The sequence below is a fragment of the Podarcis liolepis genome (genome assembly GCF_965112155.1).
Source record: "Podarcis liolepis genome assembly, chromosome: 2".
Lineage (NCBI taxonomy): Eukaryota > Metazoa > Chordata > Lepidosauria > Squamata > Lacertidae > Podarcis > Podarcis liolepis.
This window is the reverse complement of record NC_139555.1, coordinates 42,101,191-42,125,371: the sequence shown is the minus strand read 5'-3', so window position 1 is coordinate 42,125,371 and position 24,181 is coordinate 42,101,191. Positions and strand designations below refer to the sequence as shown.

The window sequence follows — 24,181 nt, the reverse complement described above, 5'->3', positions numbered from 1 at the left end:
CAGGATGACAACAGAAATAGTGCAGCGGCGGCGCAGTGGCAGCGGGAGGCTCCATTAGCTAAAGTGGTGCTTCAGGTTAAGAACAGTTTCAGGTTAAGAAAGGACCTCCGGAACAAATTAATTACTTAACCCGAGGTACCACTGTATAGGAGTTCCCTTGTCTATTGTCTTGTTTCATGTGTGTGTGGTCTGTAGTATACAGGCCTATTGTTTGTTTGTTTGTTTGTTTGTGTTTTTTCTGGTTACTTGCACATGCAGATCATACATATTTTATTTGGCATGTGCTTGTTTTTGCTTTTTAAAATAACTCTGTAAGAAATAACTTTTCTGAATCTATCACCCCATTCTTCTTGGCCTTCAAACAGCCAATCTTTTCCTCTAAACGCATTAACAGAGGCTGATTCTCCACTAAGGGGGAAGGAATTGGGTGCCCCAGAATGAAGGAATAGGCTGCTGCAAGAGCTTGTACCAATTACAAAGATACACCTCTGCCATAACCAGGATCACAGCCATTGCAGTTAGTTTAGTTGGCCTCGTTGATACCTATGAGCCTGATATCCTTGAGCTTTTTCTGCTGCATCAAAGTCTCCTTCGCCCATAAACATAATGAATTCTTATTACTTGAATGAGAGCCATTTTCATTCAGGACTTGGGTTGAATTCATGATTTTTTCTGAAATTTTCCAAGTCGCCATGTGGGTTTCTGCTCTCTCTGCCCTAGCAGAGTGTGCCAAATCCTCTGAAAGCATCTATGCTTGCTGCAGGACTATTCTGCAATGTGCATTTGGAGTTCTGATCAGACAAACTCCCCCCACCCCCAACGTTGCTCTTAATGGTGAACTCCATGTTTCTTTCTCTGCTTCTCTGTAAATGTCAGAGCTAAGGATCCGGAGTGCTGTAGTCTGAATAAGAACAAGCAAAGATCCGGTGAAAAATGATCCAATATAAAATCTGTTTATTGCTCGCCATAGAAATTGCCCTTAGTTCTGACCTTTTGCTGCTGAAATGTCAGAATAAACAATATGAATGCCTTCCCACTATTGCAGGCTTGGGAGGTGGACAGGAAGGTCCCTCTCTAAAAAGCAGGGATGGAGGTAAAAGCATTAAGATCAGCAAGCTTCCATTACGTGAGCAGCTGAAATTTATCACTCCTCTGGCAGTGAGGGTTACTTGAGTTCCTTCAGTTTAATGTTATTTTAGTGTAAAAAGAGAGCCAGTTTCTCTCAGCCTTCCCTTCTTTCTTATTTGCTTTTTCCTTGCCCTCTTTTATATGGTCTAAAGAGAGGAAGGACAGTTGGTAGATCATCTGGGTAACATATGTTGGTTGCCTCTTAAAAATTAAAATCAATAAAAATCTTAATAGTACAGTGGTACCTCAGGTTACATACGCTTCAGGTTACAGACTCCGCTAACCCAGAAATAGTACCTCGGGTTAAGAATTTTGCTTCAAGATGAGAACAGAAATTGTGCTCCGGCGGCATGGCAGCAGCAGGAGGCCCCCCATTAGCTAAAGTGGTGCTTCAGGTTAAGAACAGTTTCAGGTTAAGAATGGACCTCCAGAATGAATTAAGTACTTAACCCGAGGTACCACTGTAATGGTAAAAAGAGAGAGGAGGAGGCAGTTGGTGAGGTGGGCTGAGGAGCACCAGAAGTTGTATGGTGGCATTTTTTATTTTATTTTAAAGGAGAGGCCTTATTTATGCAGCAAACGCTCCCTTTGCAACTAATAAGAAAAAAGTACTGGCCCCTTTACACGGAATGAGCATTATTTTAAGGAAGAACAAATCTGTGGAGGCTTTGAATAATATGTGAGGTGAGAACACAGCCCCTCTGGATTATCTGTGAGGAAGACTGAAGCTTTGATAGCTCATGTTTGTGTGTGTGTGGGGGGAGTGTATATTGCTCCTTAGTGAAAGTTGGTTAACCTCAGTGAAATTGACTCATGGCCTCAGCTGATTTGCTGTATTGGAAAAGCATTTGAAGCTGATAAACCTGGGGAATATAATCCATAAAGAATTCATTGAGAGTTGGAGGTTGGGTAGGCAGCAATGTCTGGTTCAGTATGTTTCATTCACCATCCTTTGTGTGCTGCCTTCAGGGTAGGTGGATTTCTCTTTGAAGCACTTATGGGAAGTTTGGTGTGGACAAGTGGAAGCAAAGCTGTTGCCTGCACTGAGTAACTAAAAGACCTGAATGTTGATCGTTTTATTACTTATTTATTAAAATTTACATACTGCTTGACTGTAGAGAAAACCTCAAAGCAGTTTACAAAAAAGATAAAGCAATAAAATTGTCACTTAAAAAATGTACAACAATAAGTTAAAGCATACAAAAAGTTACAGCATACAATAGAAATAAATTTTAAGGACCCACACTCATACACATTTTCTAAACAAAATTAAAAAAAATCATTTCTGTAGCACCTTAGAGACCAACTAAGTTTGTTATTGGTATGAACTTTCGTGTGCATGCACACTTCTTCAGATACACTGAAACAGAAATCACCAGACCTTCATATAAGGTGAGAGGGTAGTGAGGGGTATTACTCAGAAGGGTGGTGGGAATGGGTGATTGGCTGATAGGTGTGGTAAACCTGTTGACGACTGTTAACAACTGCAATTTGTCTTACAGAAAAAAGCAATGGGTGAGATGGCTAAAAATAGCTTTATCATGTATTATGAGATAAGAATCCAATGTCTCTATTCAGACCAGGTCTCTCCATGGTTTTAAGTTTGGTAATAAGTTGCAATTCAGCAACTTCTCTTTCCAGTCTATTTCTGAAATTCTTTTGTAATAAGACAGCTACTTTGAGATCTTGTATAGAATGTCCTGGGAGACTGAAGTGTTCTCCTACTGGTTTCTCTGTCTTGTGATTCCTGATGTCAGATTTATGTCCATTTATCCTTTGGCGTAGGGTTTCGCCTGTTTGTCCAATATAAAGAGCTGAAGGGCACTGTTGGCATTTGAATGGCTAAAAATAGCTTTATCATGTATAATGAGATAAGAATCCAATATCTCTATTCAGACCAGGTCTCTCCATGGTTTTAATGGTTTACCACACCTATCAGCCAATCACCCATTCCCACCACCCTTCTGAGTAATACCACCCCCACCCTCTCACTATATATAAGGGTCTGATGACTTCTGTTTCAGTGTATCTGAAGAAGTGTGCATGCACACGAAAGCTCATACCAATGACAAACTTAGTTGGTTTCTAAGGTGCTACTGGAAGGAATTTTTTTATTTTGTTTCGACTACGGCAGACCAACACGGCTACCTACCTGTAACATTTTCTAAACAAATTTTATGACTTCAGCATCAGTGAGCATATGTGAACGAACCATTGTAGATCATTAATTTCATACTGACACATATCACTTCAAAATCACAAAGTTTTTCAGTTGCATTGGATTATGTAGGTTGTGAGTTATCAAATGTTGAGCACAGAAACAAGTGACGTAACATGCATGTGTGATCCAGCCCTTGAAGACTGAAACTTCAGTCTTAATGTTTTGTTTGGTTGCATTTAGTATTGAAATTGCACTTGGTGAACGAAAAGGATCTAGGACTAGGCAGCAAAGCTCCCTCCCCCCCTCTCTCTGTGTGTGTTTGTTTGTGTACATGTGTTGGGGGGGGGGCGTATGGCACTAGCAAACTTGCAACTGAACAGGTCATGGCATTTCTGCCATTACTTGAATAGTAATAGGGCAGCCAATAACGCTTTCACATGATACTGAGTAGCAGATAATTAACACTTTTAGCTCCACACGACAGTCATCTGGTGCCCTTGTGAATACATCTCAGATGCTTTGCTGTGAAGGACACACATAAAAGTGATGCCCTTCTCTGGAAGGCAGGCTGATTATTGTTGAACTGTACTTTGCCCTGGGCAATTGGCTTTTTCAACGAATCATGATATTTACAAATCTTGCAGCTGTAAGATTTATAATTAAGGTAGGCGTACACTGTCACTGTGTCATGAAAGAAATGCGCACCGGTTGTGTTCTGGCATCTGTTTTCTGTTCTGGGGCAAGGACTTTGACAAAGTAAATTGCAAGCTAGTGGTGATTGATGGACAAAGATTTTGCTATGAACAGCTTGATGTGAGCCTTCTGCTTTCTTTGGCTGATCAATTTGATTGCCTAGTTGTTTACACAAGCTTAATTAACTCTGATAGATCTTGCATCAGGCCCCATCATAGATAATTATTTGTTTAGTGACATAAGAGTACGGATATTTTTTCTCTTAAAAATGGGGAAAAAACCTCCAATGACAGGAAAGCAGTGTTCTGGAAGGATTTTTTCCCCAGAAGAGAAGAAAGTTGGAAAAGTATGAACCTTAAAAACTTGCCAAGCTGCCAAGGTGTAGCTTGCAGGTTTCCATTTCTACCACACGTGAAGACCAAGCAGCATGTGAGGTTGCTGTGTGAAGACACCAGCAGGCATCAGGATGCAGTGGCAGACCTACATTTTGGGGGCCCTGAAGCTTGAACTGTTATGAGTGCCCCTTCGCAACCAGCAATGAGGTCTGGGTAGCTACTCCTATCTTCTTCAGTGGGGTTGTTCCATGACGGATCACCAGATTTATTAATTTTTTTAATGAACTGCTACATCCCAGACTTTGTTTAAAACTTCTGTACTGGCTTATCTCACATGTCAAAGTCACTGGTGTGAATAGAGTTTCCCTATGCCTTATAGTTTTCAGGTTATGTGGGGAGGATGCATATTAGGGGAATGTATGCATGAATAAAGTCCCTTCTGGGGCCCCTCTGGGATTAGGGCCCTTGAAACTTGAGCTTCATTACTTTCATAGTAGATTCGCCCCTGTCAGGGTGGTTTGCTAATGCAAGGTCCTTAGGGACATTCTGTTGACTTGGGTTAGGGGTGAGGGCCACATACTTTTTATCCTAACCTTTGTGGAGGATTGCACCTGCCGAGAAAGCACGAGGTAAAGTTTTGAACACTTTCTCTTTGTGACAACCATTAATATTGCAAGGGTTCTTAATCTTATTTTATTTTTAAAATGGCATCCGTTGGCACCAATTATTCATTCACCCTGAACCCTTGAATAGTTAGGGTGCTGGTGAGACCACTCTTAGTTATTCAACTTGGGGCTAGCTTTCCTCCTGCAAGAAGTATTTCTCATTGTTCAGATTTTTAGCCCTTCGGTATATATAATGCAAGGTTGGTGACAGCATTCTTTAATCCTCTAACTTGGAAAGGCTTTCTTCTGATCCTCCTGTGTTGTGGTTTTTATGTGTTGTATTGTTTTCATTGATTTTATGGCATTTTTTTCTTACTTTACTGTATATTTTGTTTTTAATATGCTGTTCTCCACTTTGGGTGCCCTTGGGCCAAAAGGTGATAAACAAACTGTAATAATGTTGATAATATAATAATGGTGATGATGCTAATAAAAAAGTGATTTATCTGTGCATTAAATCCTCTTCCACATTTTTCTTGGCAGCTTGTAGACTACAGGGTCGAATTTAGTAAATGGTGGGTGACGGAGTTCAAGACCATCAAGTTTCCTTCCCATGGAACAGTCTTTGACTTTTACATTGACCCAGAAACAAAGAAATTTGAGCACTGGTCCAAGCTCATCCCCAAATTTGACTTTGATCCAGAAATGCCACTACAGGTAGGTAATTATGCTTATGTGTGTGTTTGTGAGACAATGTTAAACAAAGAGGTTGGTTAAGAATGTGAAAGCATATTGCCTCCTTTACTTTTTGCACATTAGTACTGAATGCTGCTTTATAATAGAGAATTGATGCTATGCCTACTAGAATGGCCATACAATCACCTATTGCAGGAGTGGTAGCCTTACCTGTGCTCCAGTCATTCATGGTGTTGCTGTTCAGTTCTGATCCCCTTCTCTGCTGCCACTTCCATGCTGCTGCTGCTGCTCCTGGCTGTGCTTTTCCTTGTTTTTAGGTGGTTATAACGATTGGACAGTGCCTTTTCAATGAATTGGGCAGTGTACATTGAAAAGAAGTTCATGTAAAGGAGTCTGCTGGTGTATCCCTTCTTGCACGGAGGATGAATGGTTGTCTCTGACCAAATATTGAAATTGCAGATATTTGTGGATAACCATTTCACACGAAGTATGTTACCTTGAACAGCCTTTATTCCCAGAGAAACAGCTGATATACTGAGGCTGTGGAGCACCTTTAGCAGCTTTCTGATCAGAGCATCAGATACACTGCACTGAATGGAACTGTGTGTTTGTTGGAGGGCATTCACAGATAATCAAGGATTCAGATAGGCAAGAAGCCCCCTGATGAATTCATTTTATTTACTGGTTCTGTTTCAAAGCCAATCTTTGCATTTTGTGATGCATAGTTCCTAGTTTTTGAGCACTTATGAGAGGCAGGTCTGATTTATCCTCTTTCGCGTATATTTATTATAGGCTGGTATTGAAGTTGTCATTTTGATAGAAAGTTGGATATCTGTACCATGGCCTGCAGGCCGTAGGGGGGCAGAGTTTGCCTGAAAAAAGGTCTCTACATAGAGAACAGCTTGTGATCCCAGGCTCTTAACTGAGTCTCTCTGTTCTGGTTTCAGTGGGATTATTGTTTCAATGTATTGGCCTCTGACTAATGTTGTGCAAAGATGCTTGCAATGACAGGTTCTGATTCCATCTAGTTGGAAATAGCCAAATGAAATTATAACTGAGTTTAATAAGAAAACAGCATTTGGCTTATTCATCGCTCTTTAAGGAAATACACATACACATACACACACATGCACACACACAATATTTTGTTTGCAGAGAGCAGGCATCTGACTGTGGCAAGCAGTGTTACTCAAAAGAGAGCTCAGTACGGGACACTGATGAAGTATATGTCCTTGCTGTTTGTCTCCTCTGCTCATTTCCCTTTTTTCCATCCACATTTTGGCATTCTGCAACACACTTAGAAAATACAGTTCTTATTTTTGTGTGTCAGGATGTTCACAAGGGATACTGGCAATATAAGCATTCATTTGGTTTGATATTATCTGGTGCACATCACATGGCTATATTGCTGTCTAGGGCTGTGGGATTATTAAAGTCTCAAAATGGGGTCACCACTTGCCTTTCTGATATTCTTATTCCCCAGGCTCCCCCAAATGCTAGGTAAAGAGTGTGTCCAGATGACCTGCACTCCACATAGCAAGTTACTTTTCTTTGGAAGGTGGGCTGTGGCTAATGCGCTGTTGTGCTTTTGCCTAAGCCCCTACAGTTGATTCAAGTCAGTGTTGTCCGCAATGAAAGGAAGCAAATGTTGCTGGTGTGAGTCAGTGAGGCTAGGAAGAAGCGTAACGGGTGGAAGTAGTTGTGTGAGTTCTGCAAGTTGGCCTTTCCTGACACTGAACACCTGGGAGAGGATTTTTGAGCCAACCAGGCCTACTTGGAAATTAACCTGGAAGGCATTAATGAACCAGTCCAATCTATGAGTTGCTGTTTGTGTTTCCAAATATACACCTTCTTAACAAGCTGATTGTATTGAGTGGTTGGGTCTGTGTCTTTCCACATTTAAAAGACACACGTTTCTCTGTGTGTCTGCAAATATTTTCTGTTTGCTTCCTTGTGTTTTGAAGCATATGCTACACTGGAAACAGCCCTAAGCGCAACAGCACTTATCGTTATCATTATCAGTGGTATCGTTATCAGTGGAGGGCTGGGGGAAGGGGCCACACTTCAGCTGATGCCACACAGTGCCAACTACCAGTTCCATGTTTCTGACTTGCCCTGCTTAGATATGTAGGGTGCTGTGGGGCTCATTACAGATACCTCTCATTCTCCCATCAGGCCTGCCTAGTACACACCACTGAGACCATCCGGGTGCGTTACTTCATGGATCAGCTCTTGGAGAAGCGCAGACCAGTCATGCTGGTGGGAAATGCAGGCACAGGGAAGTCTGTGATTGTAGGAGATAAACTGTCTCTGCTGGATTCCGAGGAGTACCTGGTGAAGAACGTTCCTTTTAATTACTACACCACGTCTGCCATGCTGCAAGGTAAATAAGTAGGTGAAATGAAAAGGGTAAATTAAAAGGGAAGCTACTAAGGTAGAATAAATTGTGCTATGAGACACTCAGAATAAATGCATACTCCAAATCAAAGGGGGTTAAGAAGAAATTGTTGCGTGGCTGAACTGAAGTGTTGAAGCTGTTGTTCTGAGTTGCTTTTGCATTTTAAAATAGTTTCACATAAACGAATAACTGGAAGTATAACAATCGCAACTCAGAGAGTAAACAGAATCCTTTGTAATGTTGAAGAGTAATCTATACATAAAAGGAGAGGAGAGAAAAAAAGGTAAAGGACCCCTGACAGTTAAGTCCAGTTGCAGACGACTCAAGGGTTGCGGCACTCATCTCACTTTACAGGCCAAGGGAGCCGGCGTTTGTTTGCAGACAGTTTTCCCAGGTCACGTGGCCAGCATGACTAAGCGGCTTCTGGTGCAACGGAACACCAAAACCAGAGCAGCGCACAGAAACGCCATTTACCTTTCTGCCGAAGCAGTACCTATTTATCTACTTGCACTTCTGGTGTGCTTTCGAACTGCTAGGTTGGCAGGAGCTGGGACCGAGCAACCGCGGGGATTCGAACCGCCAACCTTCCGACCGGCAAGCCCAAGAGGCTCAGTGGTTTAGACCACAGCACCACCCACGTCCCTAAAAGGAGAGGGTAAATTCCATCATATTTGTCAATTTATAAGTCAGACTAAATTTAAAGTGGTGAGTCTTAAAGGAGGAGGCTTTAGTGGGTGGTTCTCTAGACCAGATGGATAGGAGGTTGCCTGCTCTTAATGGGGTCACACTCCTTCTGAAAGGGCAAGTATGTAGCTTAGGGGTACTTCTGGATCCTTTGCTATCACTTTTGAGGCTCAGGTTGCCTCAGTAGTGTCAGGTGCCTTCCATCAGTTTTAGCTGATGGCCCAGCTGCACCCCTATGTGGACAGGGATAACCTAATTTCTCTTGTCTATGCTCTGGTAGCCTCTAGGTTAGATTACTGCAATGTGTTATACATAGGGCTGCCTCTGAAGATGGTTTGGAAACTTCAGCTGGTGCAGAATTGATCAGCCAGTCTGCTCACTGGGGCAAGACTGTTTGAGCAGATTGCAGCAATCTTGATCTGACTGCACTGGCTGCCAATGAGTTCCCCGGCCCAATTCAATGTGCTGGTTTTGACCTATAAAGCCTTACATGGCTCAAGACCACAATACCTCAAGGACTGCCTCTCCCCATATAAACCATCATCTGAGGCTCTTCTTCATGTGCCTCCTCTATGAGAGGTCCACAGGGTGGCAACACAAGAGCAGGCCTTTTCTGTGGTGGCTCCTTGTTTGTGGAAGGCTCTCCTCAGGGAGGCTTGCCTGACACCTTCATTATGTATCTTTAGGCACCAAGCAAAAACATTTCTCTATAACCAGCCCTTTGGCTGATTAACATTCTCTTTTAAATGCATTTGTGGGGTTTTTTGTTTTATTATGTATTTTGTATTCTCATTTTGTATTTTTATGTTGTGGAACCACTCTGTGATAAATGGTGTGAGCTTGATCCATATCCCTGCAACAGTGCCCTAAATAAGAGACAATTTCCTTTTTGCTTTTGTTTTGTTTGTTCTTCACTTCAGTGCTGTTGAGATTAAAATGGGCCTGAAGGAAGTGTTCATATGCCACTTCACTCAAATGGCTTTTTCATTGGCGGGAACCCAGTGTTAGTGCATTGTTTCAAATTGGGGAGTCAGATAGTGAGGATTGGGGTTTTTTTACAGCACATTTGTTTGGCTCTAATTGAATATGCAAGTTAAATATTTTAGTATAAAAGGCACCATATGTGAAAACAGGAATGCCACTAATTCATACATTTTGCAGCAACAGAATAAGTAGTTCTAGCTAGAAATATTTAGGCATGGAGAATGCTGCAGGTGATTTGTCACTGCTCACAGCTTCCTCTGTCTTTTAATAATCCCAGCTGGAAACCTGGTCATAGTTTAATAAATGCTGTGTAAACAATGCAGCTTCAGGTAGCGCATGCATATGGAAAATGCCCTGAGGGGGCCTATTCATGGTATCTTTCTTCCAGTGTCTGTATTACAGTGGTCTGTTGTGTATATTGAATCATTTATAGGGATCTACCTGCCTTTAGGGGCACCAATGCACCTGTTTGGGATAAATATACATTAAAGTCGGGGGGGGATGATGATGACAGGTGATGTCCAGACTATGCTCACCTTTTGAAAACTATAGATATATTGTGATCTCGATGGGATCCAGATCAGGGAGATCTTGAATTAAATAAACTTGGTGTCCCTCAGTTAAGGTGTATGGAGGAGTTGGAGAAAATATGCATATGCCTGAGAGCTGCTCCTGATTTCAGCATAACTCTAGAGTCTGAGTATGTATAATCTGAACAGGTTCACTGCAAAGGTGGATTTGGGGCAGCGCAACTGCTTCCGCCCTACTGGCTGCTGAGCCTAGTGAGCACCGCAGGGTGTTGCAAGTATCACATAGTGAATTGAGCAGAATGGAAGGCGAGAGATTAGCCCAGGGGTCGGCAAGGTTTACCTCGTCTGGGCTGGTTCACTCCAGCAGAGATCCCTCCATGGGCCGGATCACACACGCGCGCCCGTGATTTCCGATGTCTGCATCTGCGCAAATGTGATTTCCAGTGCCATAGAAGCGAGTTTCCACACTGCGCTGGTTTAGCGCAGCACGCGGGGACTCACCGAGTGGGTGGCTCGGTTCAGGGGTGTCTCATGGGCTGTTTAAACGACCCCCATGGGCTGCTTGTGGCTCATGGGCCTTAGGTTGCTGACCCCTGGGTTAGCCTTTGAAAGACCAAAGTCTGCCCCTGCCCACTGTTAACATTTGAGTATCCCTATGGTGGTGATTTGCTGTTACCTAAATGAATGTGGCCCGGGGAACAAATGTCATGCATCTCTGATAGTTTCAGCAGCAAACACTTCTTTTGAGAAAAAAATTGATCCACATTTCAAACAGAGGAAAGGTGTTAATTGTCATTAAAGTACAAACACATGCGTCATTTCATTTTCAAAATTCTGCTTGAAAGAGGTTGGAGTTTGTGAGAGTTCATAATGAGCCAAACCCATTGGTGTTTCTGTATATCTTTATTTGTAGGAAAATTTATAAACTGCCACTTAAGATAAGACTGTCAGCAGGGTGTACAATAAAATAATAAAAACATCACAAGATTATAAAACCTTAGAGCACAAGTGAGCCCCAACACACACATTTTAGTGCCAGAGGGAAAAGCTTTTTCTTGCTGTTGAGATGTAAACAGATAAATGGCAGCAACATTTCCCCCCATATTTACTTGGACTGAGAGTTATGGCCAGAGGCTGGGGCACAGAATCCGAATAAGTTATCCACAGGGTGGGTTAGTGTAAGAATGTGCCTCAGACATGGTTGCTGGTGTGTGCTGAACATGATTTATACCCCTTGCACCTTGGTTTATACTGCTCAGTGTTTAGATTTACTTGGTCCTGTTTTGCAGTTTATCATTTGCCGGCTATTTCTAACGGGTGTTTGTTTCACTCTTTTTAAAACTTAACAGTCAGCCAGAATAATAAATGACATTCCAGAGAGCTTCAGAGACACTGTTTGTTTGCCCAACATCAGTTTCAGGAGAAGGAAGAAACTACCCAATGCTTTCCTATAGCGCTGCGTTACTGACCTAAGGGGGTCTGTGACCCACAGATCATATCTATCTGTTCACAGTCCTATCAGGGAGAACTGACCTCCTCATCACTAGAGTGACTGATTTAGTCACCAAATGCTCCAAGAATGTGTGTATTAGTATGGATCTGAAAGGGTGCCGGACCATGTCCCTATAATGAAGACTGGAAGACTCCCTTGCAGGAGTTCACAGGAAATAGCAAGTCTGTGAGGAAAAATGGCACAGTTTTTACAGGCACTATCCGCCTGCAGCCCTGCCTTCTTTCCTTGCAGCTCCAACTTAGCTTTCTTGGTTTCAAACATTATAGGGGAATTTGTGGCGTTTTGAGAAGGTGCAAAATAATCCACAACTCTGAGACTTCTCACAGCCCTTTATACTGCTAGCATATTTTCAGGATTGTCTCTCTGATCGTTGGATCTGAAAACTCTTTACATGTTGCCTGCATTAATAGAAAAGCAGTTTTGAGGTTGGGATTTGGAGTGGAGAACCATCTTGGGGTGCATATATTTAATAATCTTGCTTCCTGTAACTTCTCAAATTCCATTTTCAGTGGGGTTTAAGGAGCATATTTGCCCTTACCAGCACGTATCTGGAATTCTTCTTCTGGAAGGAGCAGCAGCTGGAAATGGTGTTTGGAGTGTAGAAATGGCTGGTGAAGAAAGGCCTTCCTCACATAGCAACCTGGAAAGCTACTTTATATCAGCTCAGACTACTGGTCCATTTAGCTTAGTATTGTCTACAGTGAGTCACAGTGACTCTGCACCTTTTCTGGCAGAGGTGTCTTCCATCACCTGCTACTTGATTTTTTCATTTTTACAGACGATCCCAGGGTTTGCACCAGAAACCTTTTGTATGCAATGCAAGTGCTGTATCATTGAACTTTGACCCCCCTCTCCTCTTTACTACCACTTGTTAAAAATGGCTTTTTTCTGAAGCTGATTCCCCCCCCCCCGGAGGAAAACAGAGTTGGGGGCCTCTATTAATGTAGGTCTATATATGTGACATGTAGTTAGCACCTTCAAATAAAACTGAAATTATTTGTGGTTTTACACATGCCACTAGATTCTGTGTTACATGATTACAGAATATGTTTAGTATCACATGACTGCCTCCATTGGTAAAGCACTGTCATGTTCCGATGCATGCTGCAAATGGAGATGGAAGGCCCCACCATTGATTGATTGTTTATGGGCATAAAATCTCTGATGAGCCTAACACCTCTAACATGCATATAGAGTATTGCCTGCTGGCAAGAGATTCCCACGCATTGTGGTGAAAAGTACCTGATCTACCCTTGCAAGGGCAAATGCAGGCAGATCGGATCTCTCCATTTAGTGAATGGGACATCCCACACATGCAAGAGATTTGTATGTCCAAACAAATGTTTAGTGATTAGGTGCAAATAATTCCACCCTGGGAAAGGTAACATGATGGGATGCTTCATGTGGCATCAAAGAGCTTTGTGTTTCTGCAAAATGTTTGCATTCCCCTGCACGGCCATGGTGCTTAGCAGATTTCCAGATGCAATTAACTGTAGAACATAATGCGTTTAATCCTGGAAAGATTCTGAAAAAGGCCACTGAGCCATCTAAATCCCATTTCAAGCTATGGAGCCTTGCGCAAGGTTTCTTCATGTGGCAAACCTGCCCCCAGAGAATTCCACAGAAATAGATGTCTCTCAGCCCATCAGCCTCTGGGAAAGCACAGCAGATGCTTAATAACCCTAAAACACAGTGATTGTTTATTCCAGTATAATTGGGGTTTGAGTATCTGTGCAAGAGACATGTGGCTTTTGATATTATTGTGAGAGACATTCTCAGATTAAAATGCTGCTTTTACGAACATGTCATTTGATCTCTCAGTAATTGCATTTCAATTTGATATATCTTCTGCATACTTGTTAAATCCCTAAAAGGGATGTTTTCTATGTTAATTAGGCTCTAATTAAATGCATATTTGAAAGACATTCTCTCACTTCCAGAAATTTAATATTTTTTTTGGGGGGGGGTGTTGTTTAAAGAGGAAGATTCCTCACTGACAGAGGTGTTATCTTGCACCCATCATTTCAGGATCTTTCTGGGCCACAAACTGTCAAGATGAGATGAATTCTTAGCAGTGGATGCTAAATACAAAACAAAAAGCGTTTTTAATAACCTGCAAATATGTGATCAGTTTAGTGAAAAGCAAATGATAGCACGTCCTTAATAGCTTGGTGATTGTTGAGAAGTTCATTGTCAATTGCAAGATGCTGATCTTTGAAAACATTCTTGCAGGCTTTGCTACTATGATGAAAGGCTACTAAGAACTGCCAGTTGTTGTTTTTCAATAAGGCAATAGAAAATTAGCAGTTTGTACCTTGTAATGTATATAAGCCAGTGCAAATATCTTGTTCAGCATAGATATGTTGATACATGCACCTGCTTCTTGATATTTGCACTCAGGGTAAATACTTGTACTGTTGCACATACCGTATTTTTTGCTCTATAACACGCAGATTTTTTCTCCTAAAAAGGAAGGGGAAATGTCTGTGCGTGTTATGCAGCGAATGTGTGGTCCCTGTAGCCGAAAAATAAGGCAAAAATCAAACCGCGCTTCAGGGAGAAGGGAGCTCCGTGAGAAAGCTGTTGCTTTCCTGCATTCTGCCTCAGGGTCTCTCTGCCCACCCTCTCTGTTTCGTTGCTGTGTTTGCTCAAACGGAACAAAGAGCAGGGAAAGCCCCTCCCCTCCAGGCAAGTAGAGAGGAAAGCAGAGCGTCCGAACAAAGAGCAGGGAAAGCCCCTCCCCTCCAGGCAAGTAGAGAGGAGAGCAGAGCGTCCGAACAAAGAGCAGGGAAAGCCCCTCCCCTCCAGGCAAGTAGAGGGGAAAGCAGAGCGTCCCTCGCTCTATCCTGTCCCTGCTCCGGAGGGAACAATGTTTGTGAAGGGAAGAGAGATTACAGGTTCGGCTTAAAATTCTGATTTGACTTCCTGCTTTTTGTTTTTGGAGACACACAGCATTCAAATATGCTTTCTTCCATTTAAAAGGATGAAATCCTTAAACAGTGGCTGGCTTGTGTGGGTGGGTGGGCGAAAACTTTTGCCTTCCTTTCCTCACGTTATAGCCCTCTCCTGCATTCTTAGCCTTTCTGTGTTTTTCCTTCCCTCCCCACTTAAAATGTGGTTACAAAGCATGGATCCACATGGATCCTCAGGATCTTTGCATTGGGTCACCCCAAATTCACCATTAGAGCACACAGCATGTCCATGGCTACAGCCTGTCCCCCCCCCAAAAAATCACACACCCATTGTTGCCTGGGGCTGCAATGGTGCAAAAACGTGGTTACAAAGCATGGATCCACAGGGATCCTCAGGATCTTTGCATTGGGTCAGCCAAAATTCACCATCAGAGCACATAGCATGTCCATGGCTACAGCCTGTCCCCCCCCCCAAAAAATCACGCACCCACTGTTGCCTGGGGCTGCAATGGTGCAAAAACGTGGTTACAAAGCATGGATCCACAGGGATTCTCAGGATTTTTGCATTGGGTCACCCCAAATTCACCATCAGAGCACATAGCATGTCCATGGCTACAGCCTGCCCCCCCCCCCAAATCACGCACCCACTGTTGCCTGGGGCTGCAATGGTGCAAAAACGTGGTTACAAAGCATGGATCCACAGGGATTCTCAGGATTTTTGCATTGGGTCACCCCAAATTCACCATCAGATCACATGTCTGTGGCCACAGCATGAATCACAAAAATGATACGTCCACTGTTTCATTCAGAATATTTTTTCCCTTGTTTTCCTCCTCTAAAAACGATGTGCGTGTTATGGTCAGGTGCGTGTTATAGAGCGAAAAATACGGTACATTAAAATGTACATGCTTTTGGTGGCACAGCGATTACTATGTCAAAGAACGAATATGTGAAGTTGCCATGATAGTGATGCTTTTGGCAAAGCAATTTGCCTAGAGAGATGAAAACTCAGGAGAAGCAAACCTTGGCACCTTTTAAAACATGAGTTTGTTGTCATAAAACATTGATTTTTTTAAAAAAAGAGTACACATCCAGATATTTCTGTTGTGTACCAAATGCAGGGCAGGAGGGGGCAAATAAAAGGAGCTAAGAACTTATTATTACCATCTGGCACACTGCCTTCTTACATAGTCCTCCCAGAAGCAAATCCTATTCTAGTGAGACCACTTCCTTTTAACCCTACTCTTTCTTTTCTTAACAATTTGTCCTGGTCTTCCCAGCCAGGGATTATTCACACAATATGGGCACCTTAGCCAATATTGTCCCCCTTAGCCGAAGACTGTATTTCAGACCAGAAACCATGCAAGAGGAATCATGACTGTTGCTTACTGTTGAATGCCATAAGTTCAGTGATTTGAAGAAAGGACTTGTTTATGCCTTGTTGCACTGTGCAAAAGAAATTGTGGTATTCATTTGGATGATTTTCCTCTGTCCATCTACATAAACCTCTAATTTGCCCGTGGCACCTTACCTTGACATCAAGCTGTTTTCTGTTCCTATTATCCATGTGTAAGATTCAGCATGTATGAGTGATGACTAGTAAGAAGCTTGTATTGTACAATTTCCAATTTCACTTTGGACGAAGTGTTACCTTTCTGCGACAAAGGCTTCAGTTTGATGAATGTTTCTCAGGCCAAACTAGCCCTTCGTTCTAGCTTAGCAGTCTTGATCACTTGGTTTTGTGCAATATTTGCACAGGTTAATCTCTCATGTATTCAGCTGATTAGTTTTTAATTCAAATATTCCTTGCACAGCTCCAGACAATAATAAGCATGGGTAATAAGCATGCATATAGATGTCCAAATACCAAAGCGTGTAACTTGGTCATCTTCTTACCGAAAAAATAGGGTTGCATTCCAAGCTTTTGAGAGAAACCTGCTTGACAGTTCTGATCGATATCTTCTAGGGCCCCTATAAATGGTTTGCCACAACACACAATGGCTTTCTTCTTGTGAGTGACTCCTCATTGTTTCTGATAAGCCAAAATATGGTTCAGGGGCCAAGGATAAATAGATCAATATCTTGGATGAATTATGATCTGCACCGTAGAACCATTACACATTGAAAAATACAACTGTGCTGCCAAAAGTGTTTTATTGACTAATTTTAGTGGGCATTTTATCTCAGTTTTTTGGTCTTTATTCTACCTTTTGGTCTTTATCCAATGCTACAGGCTGCTTCACTTTTTTTTGCAGATGCAAACAAAAATCCCCCCCCCCCCGAGAAACACGCATGCCACATTTAAAACACTCTCCTGGGAGCCAGAACTGGTTGCATCTAAGACTGCTGCCCAATATTGGGTCTAAACATGATGCTGATTCTGGAGCCTCTGTCAAAAAACAGCAGCTCTGCATAGAGTTCCCCTTCTCTTCTTTCCTTAGCACCCAGTAAGGAAAATGTATGATATCACATCATTGCATTGTATATTTCAGTATATGCCAGTACTGCAAATTCCCTCCTCCAGCCCAAGTATTGTTTAAATATGTGCAGGGTGAAATCCCACACCCCTGTATTCCATTAGAGATGTGGCATCTTAAACTTTCTGTCAGCAGAAGTGACTTGTGTGTCTCCTCTCTTTATTTTCTCTCTACCATGATCATGTCCCTTTTGATTCATCTCCTAAGGATTGCAGTTTGAGGGTGGTATTAAAAAACAAAACAAAACAAAACACCACACCACACATATTCCTGTCAGTGCAAAGATTTCCACTAGCACCACATAACTTCCTCTACTCCTCACCCAAGTGTGTGCTCTGAATCCTACCCAAATCCAGAGGGTTGGGGGAACTCATAGAACTGGTTTAGGGGACCATTCAGGGGGAGGAGAAGGGGGAGGTTCCAGTGCACAAGTAGAAATCCTTACGCTGGTAGGTTGTGTTATTCAGCGTTAGCTTGGATACAACTCTGGATGAGACATTTTCTTCTTCTTTCTTTTCCCATATTCAGTCACTCCAAACTTAAACCAAGGATGTACAACCCTCCAGATGTTGCTGGTCTACATTGGCCAAGGTTCAGGTGTTGGGAGATGGAGTCTAACAATATCTGGAAGGTTGTAGATTTCTTATTCCTGTTTTAGGTTCTGCCTAACATTTTTTCTCTTTTTGCCTTGCCAGTCTGCTAAACCCCAGCCATTGCAATCCTTTCATCAGCCTTTCTCGTCTTCATTCTCTTGTTTCTGTAAATAATTTTAAGGCAACACACCACTTTTACCACATACCTGTATAGGCACCAGGGGTATGGTTCCTCATCAAAGGGAGTCACCACTTTCTTGCTGCCTTACAGTTCATATTATGGATTAGTATCACAGCGTTGGAAAGAACACTTTTGAAAACTCTGAGCCTTTGTTTCTTCACAGCTGTTCTCGAGAAGCCGCTGGATAAAAAGGCAGGAAGGAATTACGGCCCTCCTGGCACCAAGAAGCTTATCTACTTCATCGACGACATGAATATGCCTGAAGTAGACACTTATGGAACAGTCCAGCCTCATACACTGATTCGGCAACATCTGGACTATGGGCACTGGTAAAATAGGGATAGATATCTCTATTTACAGTCCTTGTCACTTTGGCATGTGTTTAGCCATAATTCTGTTCTGTTTCCCTATCACTTTCAGACCCTCTTAAAAGACATATGTTATATGTGTATTTCTCTCAAGTTTGCCTTTGGGCTAATTTATTAGTATTTATCTGCTGAATTTCTATCCCACTCATCATGCCCTAGAGCAGGGGTCAGCAAGGTTTTACCTGCCTGGGCTGGTCAAGTCCTGCGGAGATCTCTCTGTGGGCTGGATTGCGCACATGTGTGAGCATGATTTCTGGCATCTGGGCATGCGCAGACACGATTTCCGTTGTCTGGGCATGTGCAGACATGACATCTGGTGTCTGGGTGTGTGCAGACGTGATTTCCAGCACCACAGAAGCAAGTCCCTGCGCCACGCCGCTTTAGCACAACACGCGGGGATTCGCCAAGCGGGCGGCTCAGTTTGGGGGCAGCTTGTGGGCTGGTTAAACTGCCTCCGTGGGCCGCTTGTGGCCCATGGGCTGCAAGTTGCTGACCCCTGTCCTAGAGCATTGCCTGTAAATACAGTAACGGAAGTGTGATACTCTCCCCAATATAGAGTCCCTGCTGTGCTAGATGTTACGTAGACATATGCGAATCCTAGCCTCATTCCCCAATATTGTGCAACCTCTGTTGGAATATTAATTGAAAGCAGCTGGGATACAGCAGGTGCCCAGTACACATCTGACATGCTGCTTGAGACTTGGCAAAGTCCGGCAGGCACACTGCTGTTTGTTTGTCACTAATAGGATGTGATTAGGGTGATGCATTCTTTTCTTTTTTCTTCTTCTGGCAAAGGTATGACAGAAACAAGCTGTCCCTGAAGGAGATCATGAATGTGCAGTACGTGTCGTGCATGAATCCCACAGCAGGCAGCTTCACTATCAACCCACGCTTGCAGGTATTGCTTGTTCACCTGGCAAGGAGAAAGCCGGTGTTGGGTTCACTCAGTCTTTGGAAGGATTAACACTCTCATTTGTTTGCAAGCTATCCTAGATGGTCTCCATTTGAGGACAAACTTTAAGAAATGAAAACTTTGAAGTAAAACTTAGCAATGTTTTCTGGATATGAGAAGAAAGTGGGGTGTAAGATGTACTGAACTTAAAAGGTAAAGGGACCCCTGACCGTTAGGTCCAGTCGCAGATGACTTTGGGGCTGCGGCGCTCATATCGCTTTATTGGCCGAGGTAGCTGGTGTACAGCTTCCGGGTCATGTGGCCAGCATGACTAAGCCGCTTCTGGCAAACCAGAGCAGCGCACAGAAACGCTGTTTACCTTCCCGCTGGAACGGTACCTCTTTATCTACTTGCACTTTGATGTGCTTTTGAACTGCTAGGTTGGCAGGAGCAGGGACCAAGCAACAGGAGCTCACCCCGTCGTGGGGACTCGAACTGCTGACCTTCCGATCAGCTTTATTTTATTTTTAGTACCAACTTCCCTGTGTAGAGCCCATTCATACCCCCATCAGTGCTTTGCTGTTTTTAAACATCAGAAAATCTTATATTGCATCCCATGTGTTGGAATCTGATTTCATAATACAGTTCCAGTATAATGATATTTCAGGACCAAGGACAGTGGCAAACTCTTTTCAAGGCATACACTGGAGTACATAGTTCTGGAGTACATAGTTCACTGTTTGTTTTGCTGGAACTTTTAACAGCATTGTTTCTTCTTCAGTGGCTTCTACTTTCTTCTTCTACTTTCTAACATATACTTCATCAAGCATTTTCATCTAACCCATATTCCTGATTAAAAAGCCCATATTGAAAGGGCTGGAGCTTTTTGGGTATGAAGATTGTTGTAGAATTCACAGATGAAATTGGCTTTTTGCCATGTAAACACTAGGAAGCCAAGTGATAGGTTGCAGTGGGTGTCCTGTTGTAGTGGGATTATATGCTAATTGCTTGGCAAATATCCTTTACAAGAAGAATCACAGGACCTTTCTAACCTTTTTGTTACTTTGGTAATTTAAAAGTGTGACTTTGATTTTTTTTATTTTAGGGAGAGGGATAAGGCACCTGAAAACTGGCAGAGTTCAGTGACTCTTGTATTAGCTGGAAAATTCCTTGTTCAAAGACCAAGATGCTCTATGGCAAAAGCCACTGTCTTGCAACCTCAGCTTTCCCTATTCTTAAGTTGCAACACAGGAGGAATATACTTAGATATCTTGCAGAGTTGTTTGGATTTCTGTAATAATGGATAGGGGCAGATTTCAACATTCTTAAAGCAGTACTTTATTTATTAGTACAAGTGCTGCTACTGTTTTAAGTGTCACGTCAAATGCTTTGCCCTCTTGTAGTAAAGGACCCCTGGATGGTTAAGTCCAGTCAAAGGCGACTATGGGGTGCGGTGCTCATTTCGCTTTTCAGGCTGAGAGAGCTGGCAGTTGTCCACAGACAGCTTTCCGGGTCATGTGGCCAGCATGACTAAACTGCTTCTGGTACAACGGGACACTGTGATGGAAGCCAGAGTGCACAGAAACGCCATTTACCTTCCCACTGCAGCTGTACCTATTTATCTATGTGCACTGGTGTTCTTTTGAACTGCTAGGTTGACAGAAGCTGGGACAGAGCAACAGGAGCTCATCCTGTTAAATGAATTCGAACTGCCGACCTTCCAATCAGCAAGCCCAAGAGGCTCAGTGGTGTAGACCACAGCACCAACCATGTCCTTTGCAGCAGTTGTAGTAGCAGTAGTAGTAGTAGTCTTGTAGCAGGAAGTTAGCTTAGAATTATCTAGTGATGCCATTATTTTCCTGGTAGGCAGATTTCCCAGTGTCCAGCACCTGGGCGTTAGGAAGAATGAGGTGTGCAATATAGGTCAAGCACTGCTCTACATGTGGCCTTGGGCATATGATCCAGCATCACCATCTCTATCCGTGTTTTATTTATGAGTTTCACTTGAGTAGTTGTCTGTGGCCCACTGGGTGTGATTGATGATTCTTCCCTTTGGAGACAGGTGTATGAAAACTCTCAGGCATTTGCTATTATCAGGTCAAGGGAAAAGTTGCGCCAGTGAAGGTGATTCTGCCCAAACCCATCCTATTTCTGTTACATGCAATACCTACTAGTCTGTATTGTCTTTTCCTTTATGCAGCGCCACTTCAGTGTGTTTGCTCTCTCATTCCCTGGGTCAGATGCTCTGTCCACGATTTACAGCACCATCCTAACTCAGCACCTGAAGCGGGGGAACTTCTCTGCGGCTTTACAGAAATCATCACAGCAGTTAATAAGTCTGGCTCTTGCCCTGCACGTGAAAGTGGCGGCAACATTCCTGCCAACAGCTATCAAATTTCATTACAACTTCAACCTGAGAGATTTGTCCAATGTCTTCCAAGTAAGTAGCTCTTCCAGTTAGGAGCTGTGTGCTCCCTTAGCTAAATTAGACTTTGAAATTAGAAATGAAAAGGAGTGATGCTGATGCTGTATAGAACCATGCCATGCCATAGCATGGTAATATATAATGTATGCCCGATGCAGAGGCTATGAGATATTGTTTGTCCTTCCTAGGATTAAATGGGATACACGGTGGTCAAAGGGGTCTTGTCTTCCCCAAATGTGTGTAGAGGCCCAAGGTGACACTTCACTCACTTTAGACAGTCAAGTGGATTTTGCTCACATATACACAGACAGACTGTTTTGGTTATATGCCACACAGTTATGCTTTATTCCACCTTTTCAGTCCTTCACCTGCCTTATACATTGTTCGATCCTTTCCTGAGAATGCTGGAAAGTGCACTTTGCTTTCTGTGTTGTTGTCATGTTGCAGAGACTGTAAGCTAGAAGGCTTTTTTAAAAAATAATAATCAACAATAACTGTGCTTGTGTCATAAGAAGCTCTGATTGTCTTTCTACCTAGTTGCATTAAGTGGCTTTCATTTTCATTCTGGAAAGAACATAATGCTAAAATTGGTTTGAGGCTATCGCTTCCTGTTTTGCAATTTGCTTGGCGTTAGACACCAGAAACTCTCTTTTAACTGCTAATGTTGATGCAAATGCGAAAATGTAGTGGCCCTTTAACATCTCCTTTATCTTAGGAAAGAAATCAAGTGGTTCAGTGTTTAATGGCTTTCAGTATTGAGGACACTTGAGGGTTGCTCTTACAACAGCTGTTTTTCAGGTTACTTGAGATGTTCACAATTCAAGTGCATCTTACACAAAATGCATGCAAATCCAAGCACTGATAGTCAGCAGCCTGCACAGTTCAAGCACCCTGTGGCATTTTTTTTTGCATATCTGTTGCTTCATAGTACATTAGTACATGAGTAAACTGATTTCCTTTTGTGCTCTATCCCAGAAATACATTTGTTCATTATTTTCTCATATTTCTGTATTAATTAATTGCTACATCCATATATCTCTCATACAGCACCATCTCTGTGGATGGCTACAAACCGAGTAAGGCAGATCAGAATTTAAACAATAATTACTTTGAATAATTACCACCACGTTATGCGTATTTCCTGTATGAAAAGGGTTTGCTGGATTTTATTGCAAAAAGGCACGTTTTGTGTGAAGTAATCAAAGGGCCACTGTGTATTTATTACTATCGGCAAGAGCTGAAAGATGGTTTGTGTGTGAGCTAAGTTGGTTGCATAAGGTTCCTCCTCCTCCTTGAAACCATCCCCAATCTGATAAAATAGCCAGACTTAGTTACTTTAGTTGACAAGTTTCAAATTACCAGGAACAGAAATCACTGAGAGTATAAAGGAAACCTTCCAGATGGGTGTTGCATTTTGCACACCTGGTTGTCAGCAGTATATATATGTGTCAGAGAGAGAGAAAAGGAGAGAGAAAATTAATGTTTCTTTGTAAAAGCAAAGAATTGAGAAAGTTTATTATAGAACTTGGCTGCTGCCATTCTCGTGTCCTCTTGGCCCTGTTGAAGTCAGTGAGACTTCCCCATATATAATCTGCTCCTGGCAGATTTCTGACACCTATAAAATAACAGTCCTTGGGTAATTTATAAAGTGAGAGTGAAATATATGGATGCTCTTGCTTTCTGTGACTCTTGTGTACTTGGTATGGTTGTTTTTAAATTTTACTACAAAACCGCTCCTGCTTTGCCTATGACATCTAGGCTGAAAGAAACTTGGTATGGTGAAATCCATGATACAGGTGTGTGGTCTGATATCTAGCTTATCTGAAATAGAAAACTGTGCTGAATTGAGACCTTTGTCATATGCACACTGTATTATGCATCTGTCCAGATCGCTCACTTGGATGGTACAATGGAAATCAGTGCAAGGCAAGCTTGTAAGCATGTTGTTGCTGTAAAACAATCCCTTTCCCCCCTTTTCTTCTCTTGAATGATGTAGTAGCACAGGTATATTTATGTAACTTCTATACCATTTCCTGTTTAAAAAATAAAGAAAACGATGTGTGACAATGGCAGTGTAAATGATTAAAACAAGGCCAAGCAGCAGCAGCAGCAACTGAGCATAAACATAAGAAATAATATAGACCACAGTTTGCACCAGTCATTAAACAGGAAAGTTTGAGGATACTGGAAGGTTGTCTTTAGATATTTCAGAGTAAAAAAAGACAGAGCAGGGCACTTGGCCTTAGAAGCACAGTGTATCATCATGGTGCTGTGTCAGGGAACTGCCATCAGCTCAGAGGCGAGAGGTGGAAGAGCAGTTGTGTTACAGGGAGCCTCTGAAGACCTTATGAAGTAGTCCTTCCTCTGGCGAGGAGGGAAGCCACACCTCCAGTGGGGAGGGGGGGTGCAAGGATCAGAAGATGCTAGGGAGAGCCGCAACACCAAGCCTGAGCAAAGCGGAGGGGAGGCAAGTCCCCCTTTGGCAGTGCCTGTTCTGCGCAGTAGTCTTTGGCGCAGAGAGGGGAGGAGAAAGTTGAGGAGTTGAGGGTCACACGGCTGTTATCCTGGGGAAGGTATAAGGACCACCCACTCCCAGATTCTGCTAG

The 24,181-nt window shown here is 42.7% G+C and overlaps 1 protein-coding gene across 1 annotated transcript in view; it reads left to right on the top strand.

Moving 5' to 3' along the window:
• Positions 1 to 24,181, top strand: part of DNAH9 (dynein axonemal heavy chain 9) — a 183,189-nt gene that overhangs the window by 61,321 nt on the left and 97,687 nt on the right. The window contains exons 37-41 of the mRNA XM_083487398.1: positions 5,466 to 5,639; positions 7,794 to 8,001; positions 18,054 to 18,219; positions 19,054 to 19,156; positions 21,351 to 21,590. Of these exons, the coding sequence (XP_083343524.1) occupies positions 5,466 to 5,639; positions 7,794 to 8,001; positions 18,054 to 18,219; positions 19,054 to 19,156; positions 21,351 to 21,590 (891 nt within the window). The remainder of the gene's footprint in view (positions 1 to 5,465; positions 5,640 to 7,793; positions 8,002 to 18,053; positions 18,220 to 19,053; positions 19,157 to 21,350; positions 21,591 to 24,181) is intronic.